This window comes from Desmodus rotundus, chromosome 9 (genome assembly GCF_022682495.2).
Source record: "Desmodus rotundus isolate HL8 chromosome 9, HLdesRot8A.1, whole genome shotgun sequence".
NCBI classification, from domain to species: domain Eukaryota; kingdom Metazoa; phylum Chordata; class Mammalia; order Chiroptera; family Phyllostomidae; genus Desmodus; species Desmodus rotundus.
The window spans coordinates 2,706,431-2,732,981 of NC_071395.1; the positions used below are offsets into that span (position 1 = coordinate 2,706,431).

At 52.6% G+C, this 26,551-nt stretch overlaps 1 protein-coding gene across 1 annotated transcript in view; it reads right to left on the reverse strand.

Annotated features, from left to right (window-relative positions):
• The window catches only part of PRDM5 (PR/SET domain 5), an 83,432-nt gene that overhangs the window by 24,823 nt on the left and 32,058 nt on the right, over nt 1–26,551 (reverse strand). The window contains exons 4-13 of the mRNA XM_053911638.2: nt 22,943–23,078; nt 20,750–20,924; nt 19,625–19,717; nt 19,284–19,405; nt 16,741–16,820; nt 14,856–14,940; nt 13,482–13,639; nt 6,429–6,522; nt 3,802–3,962; nt 1,053–1,146 (exon numbers count right to left, since the gene is read on the reverse strand). Of these exons, the coding sequence (XP_053767613.1) occupies nt 1,053–1,146; nt 3,802–3,962; nt 6,429–6,522; nt 13,482–13,639; nt 14,856–14,940; nt 16,741–16,820; nt 19,284–19,405; nt 19,625–19,717; nt 20,750–20,924; nt 22,943–23,078 (1,198 nt within the window). The remainder of the gene's footprint in view (nt 1–1,052; nt 1,147–3,801; nt 3,963–6,428; nt 6,523–13,481; nt 13,640–14,855; nt 14,941–16,740; nt 16,821–19,283; nt 19,406–19,624; nt 19,718–20,749; nt 20,925–22,942; nt 23,079–26,551) is intronic.

A 26,551-nucleotide genomic window follows, 5' to 3' on the forward strand; every position in this document is an offset into this window, starting at 1 on the left:
CAAGTGCTAGGTCACAGCTGGGGAGAGAGGGTGGCGCGGAAAGGACAGGGGAGCCTCCAATCTCTACTAGATGAGACCACGGGCTGGGGACCGGGACAGGCCACCCAGGTGTCCGTTGTTTTTCCCAGCTGCTCCGGGATCGACCTTGTGCCGCCCGACGGGCGGGCTCCTCCTGGCTAGTATTTGGGACAGACTGGGAAGTGGGCTCCTGTGAGGACACGGCAGGCAGTGGGACAGAGGAAAGTGGCTCCGTGGGAAGGCGTGTGCTGCGGGGGTGCTGAGCGGGTGGGACGCTTTGTGGGGCTGCATCTGTGCTTGAAACAAAGTGACTGACAAGCAAACTACGGCCATTTGGACGACGTGGGTATTTGGTGAACTTGAGTGTGAAAGGAGTGAGCCTGTCATGGAAGGGAGGGAGGGAGGGAGGAATTTTTACAGAACACAAGAATTAGGGAAGCCCAGCAAGTTGCAGAACGGGGGAAACTGTGCATCCGCTGCCCGTGCTGGAGGGCGGGCTCGCCTCAGTGTCACACAGCGATGACACTCACCAGGACGAGCACCTGGCCCCTCAGCGAGACAGCATTTTCCAAAGGACCTACACACTGCGTTACAGAACCTCGAGGGGGGAGAAGACCCCGGTGCAGGCCACACCTGTGATTTCCAACGTAACAGACGGGAAATGAGAAACACGGGGTGGTTGGAGGCTCCCTGGACGGGCCCTGAAGGAAGGCCCCTTTCTGCGCTCTCGGAGGGGGGGGGGGGTGGCCGGCCTTCCACGGAAAGCGAGCCTGCTCTCCGCTCTCCTGTCCATTAGAACAGTGTGCAAAGTAAATCGCGGCCACACCGCAGGCAGCCAGCCAGCCGACCACTGCTGCGTTAGACATTTAACTTAGGCTGAGGGTACTTACTCAGAAGTGTCTGGAGGAAAACACCGGGTTTTACAAAATTTTAAGAGAGAGAAACGGGGATACTTTGTAACATCACAGTGTTCCCTTTCTTGGAAGAATGAGGTCTCTCTACGTCGACTGTGTCCCCGGGCACGGCCTGCTCACCTGTGTGGCTCCGGATGTGCACCCTCAGCGTGCCGCTGCTGGCGAACTTCTGGCCGCAGTACGGGCAGATTTTCTCCTTCTCTCCGGTGTGCGTCTGAACGGGGTGGAATAACAGGGCAGAGGGTGAATGCACAGAAGGAGGGAGAGATGATGGAGTGCCTCTGACAGTGGTAAACCCTCGCTTTCCTGGATTATGTTTCATTACAATGATTTAGTATCACAGCGAGACTGGAAACCGTTTATCACGGGTATCCCCCGGGGTCAAGAAACCCGTTAAAACCATGCATTAGGGCTCCTTTCAAAATAACTCTGTGGTTGACTTTTTAAGCCTTTATGGAGCCTCCCCCCAAAACAATAATGAAGCCACACGAAGACACTGCCTGCAGCAAAACACGTGAGCAGAGCGGGGCCACGGCTGCCGCCCGCCCGCCGCCACGGAGCGCTTCCTTAGACGCATTGCCACGCTCTTTGTGTGCCTTGAACTCTTGAGGATAGAACTGACCTCAGTGAAGGAATGCTCCTTGCATTCTGCTTGTCTGACCAGACTAATTTGGCACAAAGCAAAGAATATAAATCTGATTCGATCTTTAAAATCAGCAGGTGTTAACTGAATGGTCACCCTGAAGGGACATCCCTGCCCTCAACACACCTTTAATCTGCGCATTGGACAAAAGCGCGTTTTCACGCCCCCCACTGGTCAGAATGGCTGTCGTCAAAACGACAAGAAACGACAAGAAACGACCAGTGCTGCCGAGGGTGAGGATATGGGGGAGCCCTCGGGCACTGCTGGTGGGATTGCAGATTGGTGCAGCCACTGTGGAAAAGCAGTGTGGGGGTCCCCAAAAAATCGGAAATGGAACTTCCTTATTTCCCAGTGTTTCCACTTCTGGGCATATTACTTGGCCATAAAAAAGAATGAAATGTTGCCATTTGTGACAACGTGGGTGGATGCGGAGGGTATCGTACTAACTGCAATAAGTCAGACAGAGGGAAACAAGTGAAAACACATGATTTCATTCCTACTCGGAATCCAAAGGAAGCAAAGCAAACACAACAAAAATAAACTCACAGGTACAGAGAACAGACTGGTGGTTACCAGGAGGGTGGGGGGAAGGGGGGTGGGGCCAACAACATGGTGATGGGTGGCAGCTGAACTCGAGACGGTGATCCCGTTGTATCGTACAGATGTTGAAATATAATCTGTGTACCTGGAACTTACACAGTGAAAAGATGTTTTCAAGCAATTTTTGATAAAATGTTTCAACGAGAAAAGAGAAAAGAATGACCATTTCCAGAGAGAAGAGACAGATCGCACATTTGGAGACCAGTCGTTGCACCAATATCCAAACAGGCACCATCACGCAGCGAGGGTCAGGGGCCCCTTCAAGCCCGGGTTTGGGGGTGGGGAGGGCGAGGAAGCTGCCGCCTCAAGCGTCTACGCAGTTTCTAGGGGGCTGTTTCAGAACTGTTTCGTTTCCGTGATAAAAGCATCGAGTGGGCCACGTGGGTTGAGAGCACACCCCAGCACTCCCAGGCCCAAGTTTGCATCGCTTTTTAGGCACATGACAGGCAGGTGTTATCCAGACTGCTGTGGCTGCTGAAGAACGACGGGGACCGGTGTTTTACAGCGATGCTTTCCCAGCAGGAAAGGGGCCGGCCAGCCAGCCGCCTCCTCACCTGACGCCCAGACCGTTGACGCTCTCATCTCCCACACTCACTCCCGTGCTCAGTGTGACGCAGTGGGAGGCACAGTCTTACTGGCATTTACTTGTCCATTCTCATATTTGAATGAGAAGCTGGAGCTGGGTATCACTGCTGTGCTTGTAATGTTTCCAAGAGCTCTACACCACGCACCTGAGGCCACGTCAGGGTCCTTCAGCTGTTTTCTCCCTCGGAAGGACTGACGTTACATTGAAGTCTGGGAAACACGGTGTAATCAACCGCCACCCACCACCAACGGCACCCCCCGCAGCAGACACCGCTTCGACTCTGCGCTGGGCACCCCCGAGCTTCCCATGTTTGCTCCAAAGTCTTCACACTTTGGGAAGACCCTTCCCCCCGACCCCCCCTCCCCACCTCATGGTGGCTCCATCTCAAGTCAACACATAACACTTCAGCACAACCACAGACCTTATCTCCTCCGTCCCCGATGCCCGAAGGGGCAACATATCGCAGTTCCTCTTGATGCGTGCCGAGTTGTGCAGAAACCGTACGTATCCGTTACTGTGACAGTGGGTTTTCCCCGCCAGACAACTACAGTTTATTGGCACTGTCTTCATAAAATCCACCGGATTTCTTCTGCTGCCACATCAGTATTTCGTTGTTCACTTGTATGACCTGAGTTACCTGCCACTTGGACTTTCTGGCCAACCAATACCTCCCAAATTAGCTTTGAAAAATACAATCATTCAGGCACTTCACGTTTCTTTTTAAAACACCCACGTTAATATGAAAACCTACACAAATCGAGCAGCGTCGCTCCCTGAGCCCCGGGCCCATGTCAGCACAGTGCAGGGCTGCGTGGCGCACCCCGGACTCGAGGTTCTCACTGGCACACGAAAACCATCCTCTCTGGACACGTGAGGAAAACGCACCTTCTGCAGATCTGATACACCCCACGCCTTCTGTGTGTGTCATTCTGAGTAACTGCACTGAGGAACGCACATACAACGGCTGAGCTGGCAGTAACACACGCACCCACGTGGCCTAAGTGTGCGGCCCACCCAAACCCACCGCCGCTGCGACTCACTTTCTTGTGGCTTCTCAGCACGGACGGGGTCACGAACGCCTTGTTGCACAGCTCGCACCGGTACTTCTTGTGTCTTTCGTGGACCACCTGGACGTGAACGTTCAAGGTGTCCTTCCTCTTGAAGGTGGCGTCACAGTGATGGCACTTGAAAGTCCTCTCACCTGCGAGTGAAAAGTCACATGAGACACAGAAAAAGTCACGGGCGTGGGGCCCTGCCAGCCGCCCTCGTGCGCCCCAGGGCTTGTCTTGCCCCCCGAGTTAGCTTCGGAGCCCTGACCACGTATCATAGCGTAAAAGGTCCTTTTTCACAACAAATTTTGTTCCCGATTTGCCGGACCACTGTGTGGCCAGCGGGGCGCCTTTAACCATCCTAGAGTCTCGGTGTCTTCAAGTGGAAAAGCTGGGGATTGAATTCATTTTCTTCAGGTTCGATGAGCTTTCTTTACATTTCCAGGGCAGGGGCTGGGCTTGGAGGCAAGTAGGTTCTCGTGGCGACAAAGGGCCTCTGCAAGCAGGGCGAGACGCTGTGGGGCCCTCCTTTCTCCCCTTAATCCCACAACGGGCCCTATGGCCTTCAAGGGTGGGGTACAGGCCGGCCTGGCCACAGGCAGCCAGCCAGGAAGAAGGCCCCGAGGACAGACAGGAGTGGTCAGAGCAGCTGCCCGTCCCGGGACAGGGGAGGCCACAACCCCCTTCCGGCCTCCGCATGGTTTCAGGTGCTTGGTCTCAGGTGTTTTGACTAAGGTCCTTAGTTGGCTCTCAGACAGTTTGGGGGCGGGGGTAGCAGGGGACCCCAGAGTGGCAGTTCCCCGTTTACACCCATGAGTTTGGGTGCCGTCTCTCACAGCGCAGCCTGGGCCGGCGGGGAAGCCGCTGCAGGAGCTACGTGCAGGGAGTTCGTGGTGCTCTCCAAACCTGCACAGACTGCTGTCTCACTGGACATCGCCCACCTCGGAGTGGTCCGCTTCCACCACATTTCCAGCCACGAACAGCACAAGCAGCAGAGAGCGATCTCTCCCAGGAAGTTGTCAAATGCACGCGGCACACGATCGTACAAGTGAGACGGACTAGCACGAGCACATATTTTCCATTTTCAGAGGTCAGTCACATTAGCCCTGATTCACACATCCACTGACACAAAACACACAGGTAACTCTCCGTGTCTCAGGAAGGGATGGCTCAGTACTGACCTTCTCGCTCCCCTCCACTGTAACCAGCACTCGTGTAGAAACGTGAGAGCGACATTATATCAAATACTTAGAAACGTGAGAGCGACATTATATCAAATACTTAGAAACATGAGAGTGACATTATATCAAATACTTAGAAACGTGAGAGCAACATTATATCAAATACTTAGAAACATGAAAGCAACATTTTATCAAACACACAAGCACAGTCTATCCTAAGGCACCTCAATCCTTGGCTCCAAACTGAGGGGAACCAAAGAGGCTGAAGCCCAAAGCATTCGATTCCTCTCCAGAAAAGTCCTTGCTGGTATTAAAAATAAAATTTCATCTTTCCAAAGAAAAATTCCCTGAGCATCAGGCCACATTTATCAGTCTTCACAGGATGCCCACGGCCCTCTTGTGTAAACCCCTATTCTGCAATCCTTTCATCTCCTAGCAGTTATTTTTCTCAGTCCAGTGACAGTGAGGTGGAGTGGGAATTCCTGTGGTTTCGAGACAAACTCTATGAAAGGTACAGCTGTCCCATGTGAGGAGAAGGGCAAGTCGTGCTGAGGACGTCCCCAGGGCCGCGAGGTGCCTGAGGACACAGTGCGAGCATTTCTATGGGCACAGATGTGCTTTGTCACCATCGCTGCCTTCTGTGATCATAAACACGTCAACAGCTTTTCCCCGTTGAGTCTTAGATGCTTCTGACGACCAGAGAAATTTTCTTCCCAGATACCATCTTATCAGCTGTCAGGACTGAGTGATTGCTTCGCCTTCCTCAGGAATATTAAAAATGTCATCAGCAGGACAGATCTCATCTGCAGAGGATGTTCTGCTGGGTAAACGACTTGAATGAAAAGCAAGACGTGTACGTATTACCACGTCAGACCATTTTTTCTTCAGTGTCAGATGCCACCGTGTAGGGGCCTCTGGGGACTTCAGCACCTGGCCAGCGAGCCCCTCTCACACCCCGCTGAGCAGGAACACTTTACTCTCTGGGACAGAGCGCCGGCCTTCAGCCGCAGAGCTGACCCTTCGCCACCAATCGGGACACAGCTCCACGTGCCACGGCCAGACAGGCATTCTGCGTGTGGCACAGGGGAGGAGACGCCTGCGCCCGTGGTGGGGGGGGGCCGAGTCGGAGTGCAGGCCGCACAGCGGCCTTCAGACCCGGCGCCTTGGAGCCCCGAGGACGCCCCGCCTTGCTCCGCAACTAGGAGTCTCAATTCTCCCAACTAGGAAGTCAAGTTCGATGTAAAATAAAATGTCTCCTAAAGGGATCTGACTGGGAAAATGAAGCAAGGAAGAGGGACGAGAGAAGACGGCAGGCAGATGACCAGCCCCGCGCGCACAGCAGACACACTCTGGGCTTGCACGCTGCTGTGCCTGCCTGTCCCCGGGCCCAGGGCCCTGCCCCCACCCGCCCCCCACGCCCCTATCCCGCAGACTCACTGTTGTGGATGAGCAGGTGCCGGTGCAAGGAAAACGGGGTGCGGAACAGCGCCTTGCACTCCTCGCACTGGAACGGCCTCTCTTCGGAGTGGGTCTGCAGACAGAGAAACTGAGTCAGGAGGATGCGGAACCCTGGCATCCTCACCGGAACCGGAGTGCGGGTTCGAGAGGAGAAAGAGGACAGCAGGGACCGCAGGTGATATCTTGCTTCTCCTGGTGACCTGCTTGCACCCTGAAGCCATTCACACAAATACGCTGTGGTCACAGGAGAAAGCGACTGTGCTTCCAGATTCTCACACCGATGAGAAAGCTGATCGACGGCACAGGCCGCCCTGCCTGCAGTCACACGCTCGCAGGGGTCCCTCCCTCCGGCTCTCCTTGGAGTCCGGTGAGCGAGCGATCTCTCTGAGACCAAAGCCCCTTCATGGCCGCACAGGCCTGACTGCATGGGGCCAGCCTGTCCTCACAAAGGGGACTGCACCCTCCCCCTCGACGTCAATGAGTGGCATCAGGTCCGTTTTCATCCCAGGTGACGCTGTCCCCTGAGTTAAACCAGAGCATCACATCATAATTAACACGAGGGAACACGCACTCATGTTTATTTTCTGTCAGATGCTAACACTTCTCCCGAATTATTTCCCCAAATTCGAGCAGTGACTCAGTGAAGAAGAACACTGTCTTTGTCCCCATTCACAGGTAAGAAAACTAAGGCTCAGGCAGTTTCAGTAACTTGCCGGATGTCGAACAGCACGATGCAGCAGGCAGCCTTACACAGGCAACCAACAAATATGCTGATGAAGAGGAAAACGCCGGAAACCACCTGCCGGACCCAAAACCCGAAAACACAAGCCACGGAAGCAAACCCGGCCCTCTGTTCTCCCAGCACTAATCCACTCAGTGCAGGTCAGTGAATGGTCACTGTGGGTGGCCAGAGAACGCCAGCATCACACACTGCAGTGTGCTCTCTGATGACCATAACATAAATCACACAATCGATGGGTTTTTATGATACATGTGGCATAAAAATAAAAGGAATTGAGTCAGAGGAAAGTCACTTCATTCACGACACAGTGATTTACACGTTTCTTAGCCCAACGGACCATGTAACTTTCAGGATGCAAGCGTGGCCTGGGAACAGTGCGGTGGGAAAGCTGCCGCCACGCCCGGCTTCGGTTCTGCCAGATACGGAGAAAGGATGAGAGGAACGGACACTCAGAGATGAGGATAAGCTGCAGACATTCAAATGCGCTATTTAAGTCACAGAAATTTGAAATGACGGGTGGAAATAACCAGGTCAATGAAACAGAAAAAAGAATAGGTTTCTTTTATTGCGCATAAAATATATGAACTTTTAGTATAGGAAAATACGGCATTTCAAAGTGACAGGAAAACCGTAAAATGTTTGGTAAATGGCTTTTAGGCAACTCTACGGACAGTCAGGAAAAAAAGAAAGTCCAGTCTATTTCACACCCGTTAGAGTAAGATAAATTCCATTTTCATTCAGGTGTCTTTTAAAAAGTTTGGAATAAAGCCCTAAGCTTACTAGAAGAAAATATAAGTGGATTTTAATATAATGTTTGAGTGGAGAAAGGTGTTCTAAGCATGTTGGAAACCCAGGTATTCATATGAGAGGAAGAATTAAATTTTACAATGGAAGGAAAAAGGTTTGAAACACAGGGTTACTTCAGGCTTCCAAAAATATTATACCCGCCCCCCAATTCATGTCTGTCTTTCTCCCAGGCCAGGGCAAAACCACCGGTGGGTGTGACTGATAGCTTCATTTTGAAAGAACTCGGGGCAGCAAAGAGCTTTGCGAACCAAAGCCAGCACACGGAGACGTCGGCCCGAAGCCGACAGCATGTTGGAAGTGGCGACCCGTTGGCGCATGGCCAGGTGAATAGCCACCTCTGTCACAAGACCGCAACGCCACCGAGCGAACTGCGGTGATGTCACGTGTGTGTGTCCCAGTGCGGAAGACCCTTGGGGGCCGCCCGAGCTGAGGGAGGTGGAGGAAAAACGCTGCCATCTGGGGGTCCACGGCTTCTGTCTCCAAGACACACTTTACAAGGACCGGGTAAAATGCAGCTTTTTAAGAGGCAACTGGGCTGCCAAGGCAGACAAGCTTTTCCTGGACATTAACTGCAAAACCCTTGAGTACAAAACATCCCTGTGTCTTTGCCAAACCACCAAGGATGCCGGTATCTGCTGGCAGACAAATGAACCGTCCGCAGACTCGGGCGGGGAAGCAGGTCCTTTTGCGCAGCGAGGCTGCTGCAGAGGCAGAAAATCCATGAGAAAACTTGTCACAGTATCGTAGCACCGAACAAAACGTCCTGAAGCTGCCTCAGGAGGTTTGCAGCGTGACTTTTGTACAATAATCACCAAACTGGCACATTTCGAGCCCCACAGACCACACATGAATTTCACGAGAGCAGAATAAAAGGTTTGTAAGGCTCATTCGCAATTAAAAATGAAAACCTGGACCGGCAGTGACACCTATCACTCCACAGTAACAGAATTCACTGGAAGCAGTATTCTTCCTCAGGTCACGTACAAAGCAAGAAAACTGCCATAAAATTCGGGGGAAATATACCACGATAAAATAGACTTGGAGAAAATATCCCAGAAATACGGGTTGGAACTACCCTAGTTTTGTTAAGTCTCCAGCCTGCGCGTCATAAGCACAGTGCCGTCCCACCGGGTCACACGATGAGGCTACAGCCGCGTAAAGGGTACGTCGTGTGGCTGTTGACAAGGTCTGGGAGTAAAATGTTCAGTCGGCTTCATAACCGGCCTCTTCACGAGGCTTCTTCTCACTGAATGAACGGGACCTGGGGAGATTAGGAAGAAACCCGTTTCTTTAAGCTCAGTACAGGAAGAGGCAGTTCGTCCCCCACGGAGAATCACAATGACGACATTTAGGGGACGTTCTTGTAGAGTCAGAGCCTTGTGTGGCCAAACGCAACCCCGGCACTGCCTCGAAGAGACGACTCCCTCGGTACGAAGCCGTCACCCACAGAGCCAGCTCCTGAGCTCCCCAGGGCCTCAGGTGAACCCTTAGGAGGGCAAGGCGGGTTTGCTCACAGAAGGGGTGGCCTTAGACTCGCAGGAGAAGTCTTCCTCCCAGACAGCACTTTAGAACACCACTGGGGACCGTCCCCTCTCCCGCCCTGCGCGGAGACCTCGAAGTTCCAACCAAGGACACTGCAGGCACCGCACTGCCCACAGGCTCACAGGCTCACCTCTGCCTCTGCGCCGGCTGCTGCAGATTAACCACCCAACCCCGCAAGTTTCTCCTCTCCTGCTCCACAAAGCTCTCTGAGTATACGGGAACAGCAACTGTGACTCTTCACCAACAGTCCAGGTAACACACCGCTTCATCCTCTGTTTCTAGGCTGCAGAGGGAGGTGACTGTGCACAACCGGCCCCATAAAGGACCACTCACTACTCCTGCGGCATACGGGAAGACGAGAAACCTGGTGCAAAGCTAGAGCGGGAAGCGGTCCACTGGGCACCTTCCTAAGAGATGGTCAGGGACCTCTGTTTCATTACTTTGGAAAACTTATGCCGTGTGTTACGGCATTCAAACCTAATTCATGATCTATTCAAAGAGATTCTTGCCTGATCTGCAGTATCTTTCAAACTGCTTGATCGTGAGCAAAGACATATATTATTTTAAAAGATTATATTTATTTATTTCTAGAGAGAGGGGAAGGGAAGGAGAAAGAGAGGGACAGAGCATCAATGTGTGGTTGCCTCTCGCACACCCCCCACTGAGGACCTGGCCCACAGTGGTCTGCAGGCCAGCACTCAATCCACTGAGCCACCCCAGCCAGGGCCAAAGACATGCATTCTATAATGAAAATCCAATACACACACAGATACATTATTTCATTAAATGACCCTCCCTCTTGGGTTTTCTGTGCTATTTTTGGAGGCTATTCATGGCCCCCTAGACTGATTTCAAGACCCGCCAAGGAGTCATGGCCCAGAGTTCGGGGATCATTGTATGACATGTCACCACAGAAGGCCCGATGGAATTATTCCAAGAGAGGGTGGGACCAGAGGTCCCGACGGGCCTCTAAAAGTTCACTCTGGAATGTTATTAAAGGGTCGAGAAAAAGGGTCTTTATTGGACTAGACACACCTCTGTCCCCAGGAGCTGGTTCACGACTTCATCAGGACGAAAGCCCTGTGCGTCCTCCCGCCATCGAGCGCACGCCGCCAGCTCCAGACTCTCGGCTGGTTCAATCCGCCCAGTCACCCGGCCTGTAGGAGGTGGTTCCCTCATCCCAATTTTGCTTGGCATCAGGTGTGATAGGGAATGAAGTGCAGGGTGAGGACGAATTGTGACGTTTGTGTCTCTGTGGTTCTGAAAAGCCTGTCCAGTCTTGACTTACGGAATCTGAGTATACTTGGGTCCGGATCGTCTTCATTTTGGCCAGCTCCTACTCTACAGCTACGAATCAGGAAGGCCAGAGAGCAGGAAGACCAATGTTGACCTGTGTGACTGGCAAGAGGGTGCAGCAAGTAACTCGGTTTTAGAAACAGAAATCCCTCCTCGAAATCTCACTACGTATTATCAGAATCACAGTGAAAGGTGTTATTTCCCTTTCCAAGCAAATCTAAATGTTAAAATAATTCACCCCCCAAATAAGTCAAATAAGCACAATAAAAATGCACAGCTTGCATAATCAAAAACCAAAAAGAGTTCATTGATTTAAAGTAACAGCCTTGGGCCATGCTAAGTGATGAGGATCGATGAGACTCGTAATGGCTTTTTCCTGCTTTCCTTCCACGTCCCGAACTTTTCCGTTTCCTCACTGGCCGCTGCTGAACAACCACGGAAGAAGTTGATCTCACGGGACTCTGGACTCTCTCTCAGACAGTCTCCCAAAACCCTGGCAGACACGTGCTGGGACCACGGCCCCATGAGCAGCTCGCCGGCTGCGCCGGGGGCTGTGCTTGCTCCCCACTGTGGAAATGACGGGCATTGTGGTTTTGGTCCTCCCTGGGACATCGCTGTTGCTCTCCTGTCACTTATGGACGAAAGGAGGAGAGGTGCTGCAAAGAGCCAGGGCCAGGCTCCCGTGTGGCACAGAACCCCCTGCCAAGACCTGAAAAACTCATCCGTGTGGGTCGATCAGTTTCACCAAAGAGAGCAAGCGAGTTCCAGGGACCGAGTAGGAAACTGGTGGATCTGCAGCGGTGGCGCGGGGGAGCTGCTGCCCCGAGCGCACAGGAGGCCGTGTTGGGTGGCCGGCAGCGGGGGGGAAGTCGGCAGAGACGATCTGAGACCCCAGCAATCAAGCTGCTCGTTCTTTGGTAAATCTGCCTTTTTTTTCCTTTTAGACTGAAACTGAAATCATAACTTTTTAAATGATTTCAAAAAATATGTCTTTGAAGAGTCCCTGCAAAAATATCAAAATAGCTACAGCTGACCACTGAACACCACGGGCTTGAACTCTACATGTCTCCACTCGCACGTGGATTTTTTTTCAACGAACACCGTAAATGCATTTCTATTTCCTTACAGTCTTCTTCACATTTTCTTTTCTCTCTCCATTTCTTCTCCTTACTCCATTGTAAGAATACACAACACACATAACCTCCAGAACACGTGTGAGCTGGCTGTTATGTTATTGGTAAGGCTTCGTGTCAACAGCAGACTCCCGGCGTTCAGGCTTTTGGGGAGCCGGAAGTAAGTAACGAGTCGTGTTAAAAGGTAGTGTGTACGTGTTACTTAGCAGCATGCTTCTACCAACCAAAGTCAGTAAGCAAATATTTATCACAAATACATTTTACCACACAATTCTAAGATGCCGAGTCTCGTGGAACAAGTTTTGTGAGTTCAATTCAAACATTTGTATTATATACCCAAAGCGGGTAAGATAAAACCAACACAAAACAAAAAGGTCAACAGAGAAAACTACGGGATGACAACATGAAGAGAGTCCCATCAGAAAGGAGGAAGGGGAAGTTAGAGAGGTCACACCGAACGAGGACAAGTGTCAGGCTGTTAGGGGTGGTGACACAAAGACTGAAGCATAGGAAGCCGGAGAAGCTCACTGAGGTCAGGGTGCAGGGACCTGGGTGACAAGGCGAGGCACATACACTGTGACTTCCCCTGGCTTCAGGGATCAGCTAAGACCCGAGAGCACACTCGGGACATGGCAGGTGTGCTCCGGGTCGGTTTACCTGGCAGGAGGGATGGGCGTGAGTGTGGTGACGATGAGCGGTCCCCAGGGTGGGACAGCAATGCGTGATGGTGATGGCGGTGAGACTGTGCAGAGGGAGGACCCTGAGAATCACCTTCTGACATCCAACAGGGGCGAAGACTAAAGAGAGATGCAGGGACCGTGCCATGCTTCAGTCATTAGCAGAAACAGCAGACTCCAAAGGAGAGGCCACCCAAAGCAGAGAGGATGAGAGGACATTGTGGGACATGCTTCATTCACTGGGCCAAAAAGATGCCCCATTATGCACCAAATGAGCAGTCGTAAGTGGGGGCCTGAAGCTTGGGGTTAAAAAAATAAATCACCTGGAATTCATCAGTGTAGAGTGGACAGCAGAAGTAACAGTTGCAGATGGCACAGAGAACAGAGAAGAGATCCAGCCAGAGTGCCTAGGACCCCCCGGGGAGGGGCACCAGCGCCCAGAGAAACCAGGGGAGACCCAGTAGGGGAGGCCACGGGGGCCCCGCAGAGAAGAGCGTTTCAGAAAGGGAAGATGAGCGGCATGTCCAAGGTCACAGAAAGACGGCGGGGGGGGGGGGGGGGGGGGAGGGGGGACAAAAACTGCATAGTTAGTGCAAGCCCTAGGGGGGCTGGATGGCAGTTTGCCTGTGGGGACGGCGGCTTCAACAGAGAATGGAAGACAGGAACGGGGTCCACGGACACAGCCCGAGGGAGGGTGAAATCGCAGCAAATCTCTCTAGTTGTTCCAGGGACAGCCGCACCAGACATGCAGACCCTCCTTGAAAAGACAAACCACTGGGAATCATACCAGCACATCGGCGAGAAAAACAGGCGACCATATTACAAGCTTTTTTACCTTCTTGTGATTCTTGTAAACATTTCTGTGGGCAAATCCCTTCCCACAGAGCTTGCATTTGTAGGGCTTGTCTTCGCTGTGGGTCACTTTGTGGGCACCCACTTGGTCGAGCCTCTTGAAGGACTTATTACAAATCTCACAATTATAGGGCCGTTTCTCTGTGGAAAATGAGTGGAGACAATCTCATTCGACGTACATAAAGGATAAAAACAGAAACAGCCTTACCTCGTACAACTTCTCGTGGACACCTCAACTGAAGCGTGACCAACACAACGGAACAAAAGCTGCCGCCCGTCCACCTACACCGACACGAGCCTGTTCACCAGCAAACTGCGCGTTCGCTCTTTTAAAATCTCTACCGTAGCTCGGACACGAAGATTTAAATTCAATGAGGAAACCCTACTTCCGAATGAAAACCCTGCTAACAGGTGTGAGTGTGTATCAGGCCCAGCTCCACCGCGAGGAGTGGCCTGATGTTGACAGGCGGAGGGGACGCACCTGCCCCCGGCTCGGCCCAGTGGGCCGCACACAGGCGGGGCCCCCACACCCGTGCAGAAACTACCCACTCAGGTGGGCGTGTGAAGCCCCCGTGTACACAGGGTTCGTGGAATGCTGACGATGAGGTAAAAATGAAAAATACCCTTTGTTTCAAACAGAGCACATGTGAAGAGCACTCGCTCCTGATCTCCTATGTACATTCGCCAAAATACCTGAATCTGTCTCCAGAGTGGATTTCCAAAACCTGTGAGACTTTAATGGCTCACGGAATAGACATCCTAAACTCTAGAAAGAGGCCTTCTAAAGCAAAAGTTATTTTCAGAGCTGATTGTTTAAAAAGTCTGGGTAACAGACCTATTTATGACACAAACTTATTTAAAATGACCCTATGGCTTTAAAAACCTAAGATTTTCAAACCGTGTCTGTGCGCCTCCCACTGAGGTTCATTAGCACCGAGGTTGGAAGGCCGAAGCCCTGCCCCCCAGACGCAGGAGCTGTGCGGAGCTGCTGCCTCGCTGCTCTCAAAGCCGGACCCCCCCGCTGGAGCAGCCCATTCCGGGCTTCCACCTTCACAGCCGCCCCAACACGGGGAGCCCGCTCCACACAGGGAGAGCACAGACACCGAGGCTCAAGGAGGACTGAGGGACAGGTGAAACGGTGGCTTCGAAGACCTCCCAAAACATGTGGTCCAGCCACCTTTGCTCTACGAGCAGACTGAGCTCTGGGGAAGTTATGCAGCTTGTTCAAACCACCCGCAGGGGCAGGCTGGGCCAAAACCAACAGCCAGGGCTCCTGCTGGCCCCGCTCTGAGCTCCTCAGAACGACACAGGGAGTGTCTGTCGTGATTTCCCTATAGACAAAACTAATGTCCTTTACCTGAGTGAGTGATCATGTGACGTTTTAGCTGATTCGCTGAAATAAATTTCTTCATGCATTCTTGACAATCAAATATCTCGTGAATCTGAAAAAGGTTAAATTGACAGTCAAATCAACTGTCAACCAAGTGAGTTATACAGAATTCAAATAAAAGTGGAATCGTGCAACCAGCTGCTACTGCACTGTCCAAACTATGTGTCAGAACTCAGCCCTAGTTGATTCATTGTATCCTGTATCCACTGAAACGGCTACGAGCGTAATCACCCAGTAAAACATGTCGTTGAAAGCACATAGGGTGCACACTGCTTAAATATGTAATACTGCTGGCCTATGCAGTCCGAATTAAATCCACCCTTGCTGTGAACACATTACACTGGTGTATTATATGAACTCTTCGTTGTGCCCAGCCATGAGCAGACCCTGCGTGAGTCTATAAACTCAGTTATGAAAAGCTGGGAAAAGGCAGAGAAACGAGGCAGAAGCAGGAAGATGCCACTTCAGGAGTCTGGCTCCTGACCAGGGGCATCTCATCTGACCGGGGTAGGGTGGGGGTGTGGAGTCCCGAGACCTCCGAGGCCCCTCAGAAAGCAGTGTGGGGTCTGTCCGGGCAGCCAGAGGGCAAGCACCACCTGGCACAGAAGGACGACCCCGGCCTGAGACCTCTGAGAGGCAGCCCCTTCCACCAGCAGAGAGTCTCACCGAGGCCGCAGCGGGACACCCCCGATGGCTGGGCGGCGACGTTGACCTCCAGTCAGAGCAGACTTACGCTCTCTGACCCTGGGTTTCTCTGACACGTCACGATGCCCTTTCTAACGACCAGATACTCTGCAGAGGACGGTGAGCCTCCTCAGCCACGCCCAAATGAAGCCATATTCACTTTATCTTCATTTTTAATGCTCAGCTTTTGCCAGCATATAAAATGTAGAAAATTATTAATGCATATATGAAATGGAAACTGTTAAAATACTGCAGAACACTAATCACATTTGTTTGCTTCTGAATGCTCACAGCTTCCGAAACACGAGACATTTTTAAGGGTTGGGTTGAACAGATTGTCCCCAGATTATAAAATAGAAGTATTTACTGTGCACGAAAGCATTTTGCATCTTATTTACTGTGGAAAATTTACACCAAAGCTATTTTAAAAACTCTTAAAAAGGTTTAACAAAACAGATATAAAATGAAAATGATAGGTAATGCTATTTACTTATGCTTGATGCCAAGCAACGTACATTTCATAAAACGCCCACTGCACTAAATTGATACGGAGGGTACTAACTTAAATTTCAAGTCCCAGATTAAATGATTTTCAAGGACAGTTGTGTATCTTATTGCAACACTGGCTGAAAATGTAATTTGGCCTCATCTCGGAGCACCACCTACTGGCAGTTGGAAATACTGCGACCAACCTCTATTAGACATTAGATGTCCCCAGCTGTACGAGGTCAGTCACAGCTGCCTGCGGCCTCAGAAAGGCTCAGTTAGAGGAGCTCCGCTGTCACGGAGGGAATGCTGCGTTGAGCTCACCGGTCACTGATATCCCACAGAGACCACTTCGGTGCTGTGTGTGCTCCACCACCCCCGGGCAGGATGGAGATTCACCAAGGTCTGAATTACCAGCCACTGATGGAGCTTGTAGGTGAGGACTCAGCAGACAGGCGGCTGCATTCAAGACACACTTCTACCAATTCTGAGCACTGACTAGTCTCCAGAAGAGCCCACTCTTCTGCGACGAGTCTCGCCTTCTAGGCTGTGTTTGTATTTGAGGTCATGACAAGCTCCGCCTTTGCAATATAAAAAAACCAACGTAGATGTCCATGGCAGACTCCGTAAATGACCTCAAAAACCTCCCACTCCGACGAGCCTTCACCTTTATCTTACTGACCTTCCTATGCTCCTGCAGGTTTGAGGCCGAAGAACACTTCTTACTGCACACCGAACAGATGAGCTTTTTCTTAGGATCTCCTAAAACAGAAACCGAAGGCCGTCACAATTTCAGGGAGGATAGAGAGGGCGCCAGAGGCAGAGTTTCTGCGTCGCCCCTGCTCCCATCTTCTCCTCCTCATTGGAGACCTGGAGTCCTGGCTCCTCTGAGGAGAAACACAGGGACAGTTTACATTTGTTTACCTGAGCATGCAGAGAGATGCTACCCCCATAAACACAAAACCTCACAGGTGGCATCCACAGAACCTGAGCAAAGGAGAGGGGTGGGGAGTGGGGAGGGAAGGGAGCCCCTTCTCTCTGTTTCCCGCTGGGTGACGTGGAGGTTCTCGCCTCCCTACCAGCATCCCCAGGTTCAAGGATAACAGCCCCTACAAAGCCCAAACCAGCCTTTATCCTACTTGACTGTTCCTGCATCCAGGTACCTCTGGTGGGAGCACAGGGCTTACGAAGGCAGGAGATGCGCGATTAACAAATGGGACAGCACACACAGAGTCACGTGGTCACTGCGAGTTCCAGCACCAGGTGGGCTGCGCGTGCTTCTGGAAGCCGGTCTGCAAACCTGCCCACCACATGTACAGTGTCCATGGGCAACTGTGGTGCTCATTTAAAAATCCAGCTTCTCTCTTCTCAGCATCTTCAGCTCAAATCACTAACAGCGACCATTTGTCATCGCCAGCGGTAGAAGCTGCAAGACCTTCTCTTTCCTGGAATCCTTGCCTTTCTCCAGTAACGGATTCTACCACCCCACGCGGGCACACTGCTCTGCTTCAGAATATGGAATTTTCTTTCCCCAAGAGTCCATATGGGTCACAGAGGAGGGGGAGCCAGGGAGAGGCGAGGAATGAGACAGCCGGTGAGCCAGCCCCAGCAGGAGGTGGGCACAGCGACTTTTGCCCGAAGACAGAGCTCCACGGTTTACATGACCCACAGCTCGGGAAAGTAAAAACTTTGCATTGCAAACTATTTCCTACGGAATCACCACGAGTTTCCTGAATGAGTAATATTATAATATCCAAGGCCAGTTACAAGAAGCCTCAAAGAAACGATGCTTATGTAAGACAGCCTGAAGACCGCATGCCCCGTCGCGAGCGGGAGCGCAAGTTTCCAGAGACACTTTCCGCGAGCATCTGGCTTTTCACTTAGTTCAGCAGAGTTAACGTTACACATGACAAGAAAGATTTGTTGTAATACGTTACAGACCAAGATGGAGAAAATTAAGAACAGCATTTGAAACACAACAGCTTTTCAAAAGTCTATGAAAACAGGCCCATCAAAAAGCCAGGCTTGCCTTCGCCAGCCGAGGGAAGGCCCAAAACAGTGAGTGCAGAAGGGGAGGGTCAGCCAGGAACATGTATAAAGGACCCATGGACAAAGCCAAAGCGCGGTAGGATCGAGGGTGGGAGGTGGGGGTGGGTGGGGCGGGGGAGAGTGGGAGTGGGAAGATGGAGACAACTGTACTTGAACCACCATAAAAAAAAGAAAAGAGAAAAATGCTGTCTCCCTTCAGTCAGCCTCATCGCTCCAAGGGGAAGGAGTCAGCACCCCACGAGCTGTTTCGTGAGGCCGTTCCTTCTCCCACCTGTGCTCTCACCTACTGTGTGGCCCCGGCCAGGTGCCCCGTGGGGGCTGGCACGCACACTCACACCAGCGTCTGGGACCTTAGCATCCGAGGACCCCCACGGGAGACTGAGGCTGATACCATTATCCTTGTCTCCTGAATGTGAGGGCACGGGACGGGAGAAGAGACAGCCAGCACCCTCGTGTCCGGAAAGACCATTCCGCCCTCTTCCCGGAAGCCAAGGGCGACAGGAAGCACATGAGGAAAGTGTGGGTACAGAAGAGGGGCCCCGTGGACCTCTGCCCCCTTCAAGGATGGGATCGGGGAGGGAAGGTCGCCCTGACGAGGCCGCCACCTGCCCAGCTCTTGGGTGTACGTACAGTGGGTTGCGTCCCTGGACCAAAGCCCTGCACCGGGCGCTAAGCAGCCGCCACCTGAGTGACAGTCCCACTTCACCGTCGCTTCCTTGTTTATCCAGCCGTGGAAAAGAACTCTGATAGGAGCTGCTTTACTCATCACCTCCCATCTCAAAACACAGTCGGCAGCTTTCCCCACCAGAGGAGAAGTCGAGGCATGAAACACAGGATCCTGCCGTGAGCAGGCGAAGGCAGAGGGCATCACCGAATGGTGTCAGTGCCCTCCAGGGAGCGCGGCGTAGGGTGCAGGCAACTACCCACTGCTCAGAAACACGAGCTCCCGCTGCACCTGACTGCCAAGCACAGCTGACTCTAGCGGGGGCTCCCAGTCTCGATGAGCTCGGACGGGAAAATGGCAAATTCTGCTGAAACCAGCTGGACAAGGAAACAGCGGCGGGCGACCAGAAACCGCCATGGCCAGAGCCCAGGCCTGTGCACCTCCCGCAGGAGAGGCCGGCCCTCCGCTCCACAGCACCCACGGCAGGCCACCGCTGCGCCGGGACTTCTCACCAGCATGGACGTTCTCCTGGTGTCTCCTCAGAGCATCCCTGCTCTTCAGCCTCTTCCCACAGCTGCCGGCCTTGCACACGAACCTGGCTCTGCTCGGGCACGTCTCCTGGTGCTGCTCACAACTGCGGGACAGGGGAGGGGCCGGGGGGTGGGGTTGAGGAGGAGCCGTGACACATGCCCCCAGCACACGCTCAGGGTCCCTGCATGTGTCACCTGGGCCAGCGAGAAATAAAGCGGCTCAATTCTGGAGCCCACGGTACTAACTCACGAAGACCCTGGACACGGGCGCCCCGAAATGACCCACTGCCCTGTGACAGCCCCCGGCCCACTCAGACACAAACCTGGACACCGAACTGAAGGGGGAGTCGCAGACGGAGCGCTGGAAACTTCTGGAAGAATCCTTCGGACTGCTTTTCGCCGGGCACTGGAGAACGCTGAGGGGAAACGGAAAAGATGAGCAACAAAAACAGCAAGTCCAAGATCAAAACTTAAGAAAATACCTGTTTTGAATAAAGGCATGTGAGTGATCTCTCTTTCCATTCTGACTTGGGCCCTTGAAGATTTTTAGCAAAAGTGTCTTTGGTGTAGAACAGATAATACTACATTCAATAAAAGCTGACTGGAATGCAGTTTTAAAGTCTACCTAAAGTGTACAGCCCCTGTGTTCTCAAAAGCGCTTATAACAGAATTTCCAAATGTTTAATCTCTTGCTGTTATAAAAAATGGACGTACACAACATGTGGCAATAGTCTTCCTATGACATGTGGCATATTTCAAGATTTTACTTTAATGACTAAAAAAATAAATAAAACATGAAGCCTGTGGTAAAGATTTCTTGCTCGTATGCAAAGTGACATTCTGTTAAAATAACAGTTTGCAAATGCGTGTACCCCTTTCTCCCTTGTAATAACTCACGGGACTGTGAGCCGCTGCAGCAGCAGAACGTTATGTGCCGTTTACTACTTATGTGAAGAAAGCAGTACAGGGCGCTCACATCCTTGCACGTTCCTCTTCAAACGGCCCCTCCAAAGGCGCTGGGAAGCAGGCACCGCTCCCTCCCCTGCTGGGCCTGCACTCTCCGCTCTGACCCCGCTCTGCCCCTGACACTTCTCCTGGGCTGACGGTGCAGACAGCTGACTCCCGCCCTGACGCCTCACAGCACTCGCTACGTGCTACGTTTCGCTTACCTAATTCCAGATGAGTAGCCCAGCGATTTACTGTTAGGAAGTAGACAAAAGGACGAATTCACAGAAGCACTGTTTGCTTGTTAAATTCCCAACCAGGATGTTTCAAAGTCAACATACCAAACGGAGAAAAGATGAGATGATGGCAATGACATTGGAACGCCTGACCCCTCCCCTCTGTCTCTGTCCCTCACACGCACACACTCACACGCACGCAGGTTAGGACCCCCAAGTGGGAGGGAGGCCCGCTCAGAACTTCGACACCACCCTCTCGGTACTCACTGTCTCTGCAGGGCCTGCTTCACCGGGAACGCCTTCCCGCAGCCCTTGCACTTGGACTCCTTCTCCTCGCCGGGCGTCTGGTGCAGGCTCAGAAGGTGCTCGGCCAGGACCTCCTCGCTGGTGAAGCTGGACTCACACTGCGGACAGGCGTGGTCCTCGTCACAGCCAAAGCAGTCTGCCCGTGCAGAAGGGCGCAGGTTTATGGGGCGAAAGTTACAAGCACTGCTCGGTTTCCCCCTCATTTTAAAATCCCACTGATTCTGTTTAATGGCATCAGCATTGAAAAGTCTTATAATCTCTACGAATATTAATAGTGTTACCCATGAAAAATAATGGGGAGTGTTACTAGAGAGAAATACATTGTTTTTTAATCATTTCACTCGGTTCTACCAAACTATTACAAAGTCAATTTTTAATTCTCCCTGTGATACTAACTGTTCACCTCGAAGAGCTGTTATATAACAATTGCAGAATTGGAAAACAGACGTTTTCCCTGAAATGGGTCATCCTGAGTTCACGGTTAGCTGCACAGAGAGACAAATCCAGCTGAGAAAAACTGCGCTGAATCACCGAGGGGGACGCCCCGCCTCCAGGAGGGGACCCAGGTCACAGAGCAGGCTCGGGACGCAGGGGAGGTGGTCCACCGCTGCCGGCTGGTCGGACCCTCAGCAACGGCTCTACCCAGAGTCCCCAAGTGTGTGTTCACACCACATATTTTTCTGATGATCACACGAGGTTAGATTTGGAAACTGAGGAGAATGTGGCGAAAATACATGTGACCGGCAATCCCGTGACAGTGAAGACGTGGGCCCTGTGCACCCGTGTTTCGCGTGCCGTCTACAAGGAGCTACAATCACCGTCACGCTCTGTACACGGTGTTGCCTGCTGCTCCTCTGTTCCACTTAAAATGGAAAAGTGAAAAAAAAAGTAAACGAAGCTACCATAACTGACTTAACAAAACTCTCCACTGTTGGACATCTGGGCGGTTTTCTTTCTTTCTTTTGCTGGTGGTTTGGTTGTTTTGGTTTGGGTTTGGTTAAACAAAACTCCAAAGTCTAGAACAAAAATAGCAGCATTCTAAGTTCCTAAATCATATGTTTTAAAAATCTATTTTCTGTTGATTCTTTTCACACACACACACACATACACAAAAAACCAATGAAAATGGATATTTTGTTAACGAAAGAAAAATAGGGGTGGTGATATGTCAGTAGGAGATTCCAAGTTTAAATAAGGGACATAATTAACAACATGCTTGGGAGCAATAGAGGCAGAGAATAAACACAAAAGCAAAGAAAACTCGAAACAATGCAAAAATAGTTCCCATCCCTCAACCTCTGACACCCCACACAGCATCATAGAGCAGCCAGCAAAACAGAGCAGCCGGCCTGGCCTCAGCTTCCCCGCGCCGCTCCGAGTAAAATAAGGAGACAAGCGTCGGACAGCCATGCCGAGAACCCGCCTATGTTCCCAGCCAGCACGGGGAGAATTCCTGTGGAATGCTCCATAGTAAGTACCAGCCGGTCACAAAGCATGAGAACCACCACCATCACTCACATGCCCCTGCCCCCGCCCCACCAGGAGCAAAGCCTACTAGAGGGGAATCGGGCCGGTGACCCCTGCTGCTGACACACAGGAGATCTCTCTCCCGGACAGGGGTGGATTTGGGTGGGTCTGACCCACAGTCCTCAGGAGTGTCGGTTACCCCGCTAGGGCACCCCAGCAGCCCCACGGGCCTCCCTGATCAGAGCAAAGGGAGGTGTCGGGAAGCTCCAGGTTCTCAAAGACTCCCGAGCAAGAGCGAGGCTGGGGAGTAGTCCCGTATGGCCCTCTGCACACCTGGGCTCCTGCCATCCCCACGCGCAGGGGAGAAAGTCAAGTGTCAGAGAGGCAGTGACTTGCCAGGTTACAGTCCCAGGCTGGAGTATGGGTCCTCACTCCTGGTCACGCCAGTGTACGGGGACAGCCGGGAGCTTCCTGGGACCGTGGCAATGACACAGGGCACATCCCCACCCCTGCATGCCAGCCCACTCTTCCCACTGGAAGAAAGCTGGGCGCATGGCCAGACCCCCGGAGAGCAGTGCTGAGCGAACCCCAGACCCAGCGCTGTCTCTCCTCCACTCCCGCTCTCTCGGACCCCAAAGGGAGGGAGCACAGGTCCTGCCAGGGGCCGACCTCCTGGAGCGTGTTTACCTTCCCCTTCCTGGGCCCCCGTGGCGACTGGTGGCTCGTCCTCGTCGGCCTCCATGTCGCTGTCCAGGTAGCCAATCAGCAGCTCTGTGTCCGTGTCTATGTCTTCAATCGCCAGGTAGAAAATATTCTCTCCTTCCTGCGGCCACAAGTTAAAAAACACGGTGCGGTATGACAAAACATCTCCATGACAATAAAAACGCCGCTGAGCCACTGGTGTGCGGCTAACAGTAACAAAGACATCATTTTCAGATGCTTGAGGTCCAGGGCCCCTTAAAAAGTTACTACTGCTTTTTTTATATGTCCAGTTAAGCTGGATACTGAACGAGGAAGCCGACAATGTTCAGCCACTTTCAAATAACACACAAACATGTATCAGGCACGGTGACGTTCAGACCTATCACATGAAATCAGGGTCAGCACCTAAGCTTATGGAGTGAATCCGCATCAGTAATTGGCCTCCCGCAGCCCAGGCTGCAAGGCCGGCAAACACAGGAGAAAGTACTTTGTGAAGGCGTGGCATCAGACCGAGAGCACTGCCGTGTCCACGATGTCATTTTGAAGAACACTTACTGCAAAATTGGAGGAAAAATGAACTTACAAGTTACAACACAAACCAAAGGAACTGCAAACGAGCCCTGAAAGCATTTCCGAAACACTGGACCAAAACCAGAGAGGAGAGGCGAGGAGGCCCGTGGACCATTCGAAGCACCACGGGAGTCACCATGGCACTTGCATCCCGCTCCAGTGACAGCAGGGGAGAAGCAGGTCCCACCACCATGCCAACGCTTTTCAGAAAATTCTAGGAGACTGAGGTCAGATGGGGCTGAAAGGACGCAGAGCTCCTGGGGGAGAAATCTCACCCCGAACGGGCCGAGCAGAGGAGAAGCCCAGGGAAGCCCATACTCAGGATCCGCTGGAGCCCAAAGCCGCGGAGGGCCAGGGCCAGTCTCCAGGGACACTGGGCTGGGGCAGAAGTGCCCCGGTGGCTTTTACAAACCTGGGGGCTTGTTCTGGGTGGGGTCCTGGTGTGGCTGCTGGGGACACAGAGAAGCAAGCTCAGCCTGCCTTTGCTGAACCTTGGTGAGGGGAGGAAGGGACAGGACAATGCGCTCCACCACGCACTCCCTCGGGGGGATAAACGCCATAATGCCCAGCATATGGAGTGGCCTCTCTCCTCTGGCGCTCCCTTAAGGAGATGAGCCCAGAGGGCGGGGAAGGAGTGAGCAGGGAGGCAGAGGGATGTATGTAGGTGCGTCTGTCCGTGGGCGTGTCTGTTTGCATGCATACACAGGCACAAGCCCACGAAAAACTGCAGAAACAGGCGTCCAACGGTTACACAGTTACCACCCATTTTCAGTTGGCAAAAGGGGTAGTCTATGGCCAAGGCTGTTTTAGCTTCTTTTCACGCAAACAGATGACTTTGTAATTTTAAACACAAGATACACTAGAAATGCCGTGGAAGAGACAAAGTGATGCAGGAAAGGCACGTCTGACAGAACCGTGAACGAACTTCACACAACGCTACCCTCAGTGCGGCAAAGGCAGACAAAAAACGACGTCGACCCTCCACAACAGAGAGAGGCCTCCTGTGGGATCAAGTCGGAAGCCACACTTCCCAGGGGCTGGAAACCCCTTGTAAGCTCCCCAAAGCAGCAAAGAGCTCGCCTAATGAAGATTTCAGGATACAGTCATCAATCTCAGCGCTTATCTGATCAATCCCCACGCAAGTTCATTGAAATGCCTCTCTCGCACGGTAGCCATTAATTTTGCGACGGCCTCCGTAAGTGCCAGGGGAAGATAGCCACTTTTAATTTTAAAACATGATACATTCACTTAAACGACAATCACAAGACCCAGCATGCCTACTCGGGGCTTCTGCAGTAAAAGACAACTTTACTGCCACAGTTAAAACTTCAATTCTGTAAGCATCATGCCAGCATTCGAGGCTCCAAGAACCAACCAGCCGCGGTCAGAGGGGACATGCCCTGACCGCGATGACGCCACTCTGCGTAGTGTGTAAGGGAGCCGGCGAGCGAGAGCGAGCTTTCCACGTTTAACTCCTGCCGCTGCCCCGCCCGGCAGCCGCTTCCTCCTCATCGGCTTCCACAACAGTTCGAAGACGTACCCACTGCCTGGCAGGCTGTACCTGGGGGGGGGGGGGGGGCGAGGCAGCAGGGTCAACGGGAAATCCAGGCGAAGTTTCCCTTTGGGCCTTCACAGGTGTGACTCCATTTAATGGTAATTCTTAAGCATCCAAAATAAAACAGCAACCAGACTGCCCGCTTCGAACCTCTTCCTTCTCTCCATATGTAAATGTGCTTTCCTGTGGCCCTTCTCTCGGGGGTTGAGAAAATCAGTCAATTCAGCCTTTTTAAAGACAATTACTATGCTTCAACCGGCCTGCAAAATGAGACTCATTCAAAACCCCCAGCCAAAAAAATGAGTTCAGGTCATCAGAGAATCACAAAGCTCCTCATTTGGAGAGCCAAAATCTCACAGACACAGACAACAGTATGGCGACCGAGGGATGGAGCTGGGGGTAGCAGAGGGTAAAGGGGGTCAAATACATGGTGACGGGAGGAGATGTGACTTTGGGTGGGGGGCTCACGATGCAACACGCAGACCATGTGTCATAGAAGTGGACACTTGAAACCTAAATAACCTTATTAACCAGTGTCACCCCAATAAATTCAGATTTTACAGAACGCATAGTAGAATTCTGGTCTGTTTCTCTGAATGCAGCTGGAAAGAAGGGTAGAGGCTGAGGTTTCACTGGACTCTTCATCCTGACACCCTCTTAGGGGATTCATGCCATTAGCACCACTGCCCCTACCACACCAGTGACCCATCCTTAGCGCCTCCCCCTCCCGCCCCCCCCGCCCCCGCCCTGGGGCCTCTGAGCACACTGGGTGGGAGGGTCCATCACAGGAGTCAGGAGCCCACCCACGGTGACGAATCCCAGCCCCACTGAGGGGGCAGGAACCAGGGCCTGGAGGAACAGGGAGAGGCGGCCAGAGAGTGGACTTTAGAACCAGAGGGGGTTGTCCGAGCGTCTTCCTCCTTGTTCAGGCCTCTGTCGCACAACACACAACAACAGCCCGGCCTGACCCTTGCCTTGGGCCTCGCTGCTACGCTCTGCTAAGTGGCCGAGAGCCCCGAGAAGGGGGACCCTGTCTCGAGCTGACCCAGCACGCTGCAGGTTTCTAAAGCTGTCCGCGTGCTTCACGCCATCAGGTTGTCCTGGTGACCTTCCGGGTGCAGACCTTCCGGGTGCACGGCCCGATGGAGACCTTGGGCACACGGGCAGACCTGCTCTGCGTGGGAGGCAGACAGACGCCACATGGGGTCCTAGTGCACACCCTTCTAGCCCTGTGTCCTCCAGAGAGGTTATCTTAGTTCCTCCCAGTCCCAGGCACCCCTTCTGCAGAGTGGGGTCAGCACCCCTACCTCAGAGAGCCCCGGCGAGGATTAATCGGCACAGGACAGACGGAGTGGGCCTGGCAGGCGGCAGGCACGGGGGAGACGGTTGGCAATAGCACCCAGCTGCCACAGGACCCCCAACCTGGCCGCTTTTACATAAAGGAGAGCGGAGGCGCGGAGATGGTCAGC